Here is a 7,500-nt window from a genome sequence, read left to right on the forward strand (position 1 = left end):
TTGCAAATATAGGTGATGAGTTTTTCTCATCAGATATATTTGAAAAATTGAATTCTCTTAATAAACAGCTCCAAGGAAAAGATTCCGATCTGATATCTAGTAGAAGTGCTATTGTTGCTTTTCTGAGGAAACTACAGTTGTATAAAAATAATATCAGCTGTCGTGCATTTGAACAGTTTCCTTGTTTGGCCTCTGTTAACAGCGATTTGCAAGATGAAGATCTTGCATTATATGGTGAATATATGGAAAATAGGCATAAAGATATGCCAATTCGGTTTAGTGACCTACTCATGATGGTTATACCGACTTGGGTTTCAATTCCTTTCGAAGTTAATGTGGCCGATATAGACATATCTTTGCTAGAGCCTCTTATCGAATTACAAAGTGATGAAATTATGCGTGCAAAATTCAAAGATGGAAAGTGCAATGTATGGAAGACAAATGATGTTGCTACAAAGTACCCTTTGCTCTGGGATTCTTGTTGAATCGGGATTTAGTCGTGTTTCTCGACTTTTATGAAAAGCTCGCAACAGACTTGACATTGTGAAAAGAGGAGATCTTCGACTATCATTAACATCGATGGAACCAGGACATAAAGAAACTCGCTGAGCAGCATCAACCTCAGGGATTTCATTGAATAAATAGGCCTATCTCTCTTTTTTATCACATATTTCATTTTAATTGTTTATACAAAATTCTAACCAGTGTACATAAATGCTACAGTGAATTTAATGCCTGATCTCTATTTTCCAACGGCTTGACCATGGAAGAAACATTATAATATTGTAATGCAAGATACTGGTAAAGAATTAATATCACTATATTTTTTGATATTATTATTACTAATTATCATTATTATTATTATCATTATTATTATTATTATTGTTGTTATTGTAGAATACTTTATTTGCATTAAATTAGTATTTATTTGAAAATAAAACCTCATAATTTATATTAGTGAAAAATAAAATATTGTCTCACTGATTCAGGAAAAAAATTCTCCCCTCTACACTTACTCTTACCCATCATTCGTTGCCAGATATAATCATCATTCATCCCAGCTAATCCCTTCCTCCTTAGAGCGAGTTCTCCCAATATTCTTTTGCACGCAAGAAAAAAAAAAAAGGTTACAGAGTTAAAAATTATGAAAACAAAAACTCTCCAAAGAATAGTTTTGGTGGATTTAAATAGTTATTTCAAGTGATATTTATTACAGTTGGGTTAGGTTCTCTTTTAAGCAAATGGAGGAATTCCCAGAGGACACAAGTGACAGAGGAGAGGGATGGGGAATGTATGGGTGACTTGGAGGCTTCCAATAGATTACATTGGTGGTAAATAAAAAGTAACCATTCACGTGAATTTATAGCTAAACTACCGCAAAGTGGTTTAAAAAGTTTCTAAAAGGTGCAATAATTTTATTTTACCTTCTTGGTCTTTTCCCTTGAAAATTAATAAGGTTAAAAGGAAAATGGCTTCAAACCAGAAAAACTTCATACCACACTTTCCACGTCATTGATGTGAAAATACGCAACTAAATTCTAAAAAGGAAACAGACGGCAATCTTTAGAGCAACAGTATAAGCTTTAAATAAATAACATAATTATTCCAGCAAAAACGCCATATATCTATAAATCTTATTAGCATAAAACGCGTCGAAGGATCCTGTCTGCCGCTCCAATATATCTTGTGTTTGATAACCACCACATAAAAATGCAGACAACTTTGAGGAAAAATAACGGCAGAAATCGGATTTTACAGGTTGTTTAAGCTTCAAGGCCGAGATGAAAAAATGTACAAAGGAGTCATCTCTCTTCCGAATTCCGCCATCCAGCAAAATACAAATGTTCTCTCTCCTCTTTTCCCCTTCTCTCCTTTTCTGTTAATATTCTAACAGTTTCCTCTAAGTCAACGATCTTTAAAGATACAAAATTAACAGAAAATAAGACAATAATATATTATTTTAGGACACCAACTAAACATCTTTGAAGTATCCATTAGGAATAAAAATAAATGTTTTGAAGGTGTATATTCATTGCTAATTCACCATACTAGAACACGTTAACGAATATAATCAGTATCAACCACTGTAACATTTTATTCATCCCTTTACAAAAATTACATATAAATATGACTTATTCAGAAATACAAAACTAAATAAATCCCTTTCTAAGGAAATGAACCCCCTCCCCCCCACCCCCACCCCCCCAAAAAAGGAAGAGCAATACCTTTTGAAAACTCCCCATGACAGTTCCTTGTACACAAAGTAGTTTGTGTGTATGCATAAAGTTCTTAGGATAACAACAAAATCCCTGAAAACTATTTTCAGTAAAGATTTCCCTCCGAATCATCTCGCTTTTCGGAACTGGAAACGAAGGAATTTCCCATTAAAAAAAAAACCAAGAGAAGGATTAAGCTTCGTTTCCGGATGTACTTTCCCCGCTCGATATTTTGATGTGTGTGGCAAGACTTTACTGCAAATGTGTAAGCGGATAAAGAAATAGGCAGTTGGCATAGTTCCTAAATAAATATCATACAATATAACTGTTAAATTTTCTAAATCTAATTGAAAGGTTAAATATTGCAATGAATTCCAGGACAGTTTTTGAAAAATAATAATAATGTGGTAAGAAGAACAAAAGGCTCACCAATACTTTTACCATTATGGAAAGCTAAAAAAAATCTCAGAGAGAGAGAGAGAGAGAGAGAGAGAGAGAGAGAGAGAGAGAGAAAGAGAGAGAGAGAGGGGATTTGGGGTAATCATTTATATATCAAAACGAAATCTATAATTGAAGGCAAGAAAAGATTTACGAAGATCTCATAAACACTGCTTTGAAAATTAATCAGAATACTTTCAAATAGAGAGAAGATGGGGGGGGGGGGAGTTGATAGGGGTAATGATTTATATATACAAGCCGAACCTCTAAATTCAAGACATGCAATAAGATTTACTAAGAAATCATAGAAACTACTTTGAACAACAAATACAAATATTTTCTGTTTTTCTCTAAATAAAACACTCGATATTATTATTATTATTATTATTATTATTATTATTATTATTATTATTATTATCAAATGCTAAGCTACAACCCTAGTTGGAAAAGCAGGATGTTATAAGCCCAGGGGCCCCAACAGGGAAAATAGCTTAGTGAGGAAAGGAAACAAGGAAAAATAAAATATTTTAAGAATAGTAACAACATTAAAATAAATATTTCATATATAAACAATAAAAACTTCAACAAAACAAGAGAATGAGAAACTAAATAGAACAGTGTGCCTGAGTGTACCCTCAAGCAAAAGAACTCTAACCCAAGACAGTGGAAGACCATGGTACAGAGGCTATAGCACTACCCAAGACCAGAGAACAATGGTATGAATTTGGAGTGTCCTTCTCCTAAAAGAGCTGCTTACCATAGCTAAAGAGTCTCTTCTACCCTTACCAAAGAGAAAGTAGCCACTGAACAATTATATTGCCGTAGTTAACCCTTTGGGTGAAGAAGAACTGTTTGGTAATCTCAGTATTGTCAGGTGTATGAGGACAGAGGAGAATCTGTAAAGAATAGGCCAGACTATTCGGTGTCTGTGTAGGCAAAGGGAAAGAACCGTAACCAGAGAGAAGGATCCAATATGGTACAATCTGACCAGTCAAAGGACCCCCTAACTCTCTAGCGGTAGTATCTCGATAGTTACTAAGGAAGTATGAAAAGTGAACTCAATTCAATTGAGTGCTCTCTAAATGTTAAAAGTAAATGGTATAAATAGTATTTTGCGGACATCAAACCTAATGAAATTCACAATTACGATGAGAATAATCTTACTCTTAAGAATGTAAAAAAAAATCGTTAATCTCAACTAATTGCTTCATGTGTTATTACAATAATAACAATGAAGGGATCTTAATGAATTCATTATGATGTTATAAAAGCTTCAAGAGAACTGTTTTAATCTTCGCCGATGGGAAATCAGAAACTAATGGACAAATCTTAACTGTTGATTGCTAACAAAGATAAAGATTAAGCGATTCTAGTTGTTTATTGTTTGCCATCGGGTGAACATAATCAATATATTATGAAATCCAACTTTTCAGGTAAATACGTCACGAGGATGAACATCAACGTAGTAAACGTTCACATGTAAATAGTGATGTCAAAAATAAAGGACTAATACTAACTAACTGGAAATAATAACCGAGTATGAGAGAGAGAGAGAGAGAGAGAGAGAGAGAGAGAGAGAGAGAGAGAGGAGAGAGAGAGAGAGAGAGAGAGAGAGAGAGAGAGAGAGCCCAATACGCAAACCTTCTATCCCAGTCTGCCTTAAATCCTACGTGATGGAATTTATAAGCTAATAAGCAAAGGGTTTTCTAGATGACTTGAACAACTTACTGCAAATAAAGTGCATCGGTTTCCAAAAGAGCTCAAGATAGAGAACAAAAAGGAGCGAATGACAGCAAATGTGTATAAGGGAGTTTAACGAACTGCTATTGGGCTTTCTTTGTAGGAATATAAAGCTACTGATTTTATGGAACTTTCAAGAAATAAGGCCTAATTCATGACACACCCGCCAGAGGGTGAATGCAGTGTTGACTGTTGCGTTAATTCTCTTTCTGGAACCAATCCTTGTTCTTGAAAACAGGAATTAGATCAATCAAAGTCACATTCTGGAGAGCGTGGGAAATGAAATAAAGCCACGCCATCTCCATAAACGAAAAAAAGCTGAAATCGGATGGGGTAACCTCCAAATATTTAAATACATTTGCATACATAACAACAAATAAACAAGAAAAAGAGAGATGCTTAACCCTTCCTTCCTGCACTCCTCCAAATTTGACCCAATGAAAAAAAGAATAGAGAGAATTACTGATTCTTGGAAGATTCCTAATTAAGGAGAGAGCGAAGGAAAGAAGACTGCCACATACAATGGGAGAGACTCGGAGACGATTAATCAGCCCCAGCAACGACCAATGAAAAGGACCTGGACGGAAGATTTGAGATTTCATTAGAAAATTTTCACATTGATCCACATGCATTATGAATAGCTAGTGTACGTAACCCGTCAAAAATAACGGCTCACAGATTTAACCCTTCCAATCCCCTTTCCTAGGTAAACAGCAGTTTAGGCAATGTGAGAGATTGTGGCTTTAAAGTGTACTTCTCGAGGTAACCCCCTCTCTCCAGGGTATGACTATTCACTTTTCCCTTTACTCGACGGACAGGGAGAAACCATGTATAGTCTATTTTTTATAGCGGTGCATATTTGCACAGACTCACAGGGGTACCCTTCTTGCTCGGAAAGGTTCCTGATACCTGATTGGTCGGAAATATTTTTGTCCGAACACCTTCATTGTTCTCGAATAATTACCAAGTAATGTGAATCGAAACTTATTTATTAACCTATATTTCTCCATCAGATATATTTTTTGTCAATAAACAATGTGAAAGAATAAATATGTTATAAAGTATCGTCTTGGAAAGTCTAAACTTAATGACACAATCCGCCGAAGTTAACGACAACGGCTTATTTTCGGATGCACGCTTTGTAATTTCTCACATATTTTAACACAAATTGGGATAAATTACACTCAGCATAGGTTAAACATGTTATTATAAACTTTCTTTGAATACCAGAATTTACCCAAAACATGGAATTAATAAAACCCGATATTTGTGAAAACTTATGGGGAGGTAAAAGAACAGCCTGCAGCGGCCTGGCGGGAAAACAATCCGTGCAACGGGAATAATCATAGTGAAATTCATGTTGACAAAAAACCTATTCATTAAAACAAAGTAAACACAAAAAAGTTAAAAACACATACAAAACCAGACACCTCACTTGGAGAAACATTGCAAAAAAATAAAAATCGTAATCTCGTAAAAGGTAAAATGCAGATGACCATTTTAATTTGCAAAGTCATAAAATTGAAGTCTAGATTTAGACCTTACTTGAGAGCCGTTTGATCGGAGGTAAAAATAAACGTTTTGTCCACACCAAAAGGAAATTCTCTTCAGTACCACCAACCTTGAATTAATAGGTGAGGCTAGTAAGGAAACTGTTTTACGGACCACCAACCAGTGTTGGCCAAACGCCGAGAGAGAGAGAGAGAGAGAGAGAGAGAGAGAGAGAGAGAGAGAGAGAGAGAGAGAGAGAGAGAGCAGCTTTATTGAGGAGCTAAAATTTTAAGTCGATACAAGATATATATACATATATATATATAATATATATAGATATATATATATACATATATATATATAATATATATATATATTTATATATATATATATATATAGTATATATATAGAATATATATACATATATATACAGTATACATATATATAGTATATATTTTTATATATATATACATACAGTATATATATATATATGTACATATATATATATATATATATATATATATATATATATATATATATATATACAGTATATATATATATATATATATATATATATATATAGTATATATACATATACATATAGAATATATATACATATATATATATATATATATATATATATATATATATACATATGTATATATATATATACATAGATATATATATATATATATATATATATATATATATATATATATAGATATATATATATATATATATATATATATATATATATATATATATAGAATATATATATACATGATATGCGAGAAATATTTAGCAAAAGGTAAGGAGGTGTATGTTGCGTTTATGGATCTGGAGAAAGCGTATGATAGAGTTGATAGAGAAGCAATGTGGAATGTGATGAGGTTATATGGAGTTGGTGGAAGGTTGTTGCAAGCAGTGAAAAGTTTCTACAAAGGTAGTGAAGCATGTGTTTGGATAGGAACTGAAGTGAGTGATTGGTTTCCGGTGAGAGTGGGGCTGAGACAGGGATGTGTGATGTCACCGTGGTTGTTTAACTTGTATGTTGATAGAGTGGTGAGAGAGGTGAATGCTCGAGTGCTTGGACGAGGATTAAAACTGGTAGACGAGAATGACCATGAATGGGAGGTAAATCAGTTGTTGTTTGCGGATGATACTGTACTGGTTGCAGACACAAAAGAGAAGCTTGGCCGATTAGTGACAGAATTTGGAAGAGTGTGTGAGAGAAGGAAGTTGAGAGTTAATGTGGGTAAGAGTAAGGTTATGAGATGTACGAGAAGGGAAGGTGGTGCAAGGTTGAATGTCATGTTGAATGGAGAGTTACTTGAGGAAGTGGATCAGTTTAAGTACTTGGGGTCTATTGTTGCAGCAAATGGTGGAGTGGAAGCAGATGTACGTCAGAGAGTGAATGAAGGTTGCAAAGTGTTGGGGGCAGTTAAGGGAATAGTAAGAAATAGAGGGTTGGGCATGAATGTAAAGATAGTTCTATATGAGAAAATGATTGTACCAACTGTGATGTATGGATCAGAGTTGTGGGGAATGAAAGTGACGGAGAGACAGAAATTGAATGTGTTTGGGATGAAGTGTCTAATGAGTATGGCTGGTGTAT

At 34.0% G+C, this 7,500-nt stretch overlaps 1 protein-coding gene across 1 annotated transcript in view; it reads left to right on the forward strand.

Annotated features, from left to right (window-relative positions):
- LOC137635449 (SCAN domain-containing protein 3-like) overlaps window positions 1–7,500 on the forward strand; it is a gene marked incomplete at its 3' end in the record, with an annotated part of 21,284 nt that overhangs the window by 915 nt on the left and 12,869 nt on the right. Inside the window, exon 2 of the mRNA XM_068367916.1 lies at window positions 69–428. Within this exon, the coding sequence (XP_068224017.1) occupies window positions 69–428 (360 nt within the window). The remainder of the gene's footprint in view (window positions 1–68; window positions 429–7,500) is intronic.

The sequence above is a fragment of the Palaemon carinicauda genome, unplaced genomic scaffold (assembly GCF_036898095.1).
Source record: "Palaemon carinicauda isolate YSFRI2023 unplaced genomic scaffold, ASM3689809v2 scaffold1258, whole genome shotgun sequence".
NCBI classification, from domain to species: Eukaryota; Metazoa; Arthropoda; class Malacostraca; order Decapoda; family Palaemonidae; genus Palaemon; species Palaemon carinicauda.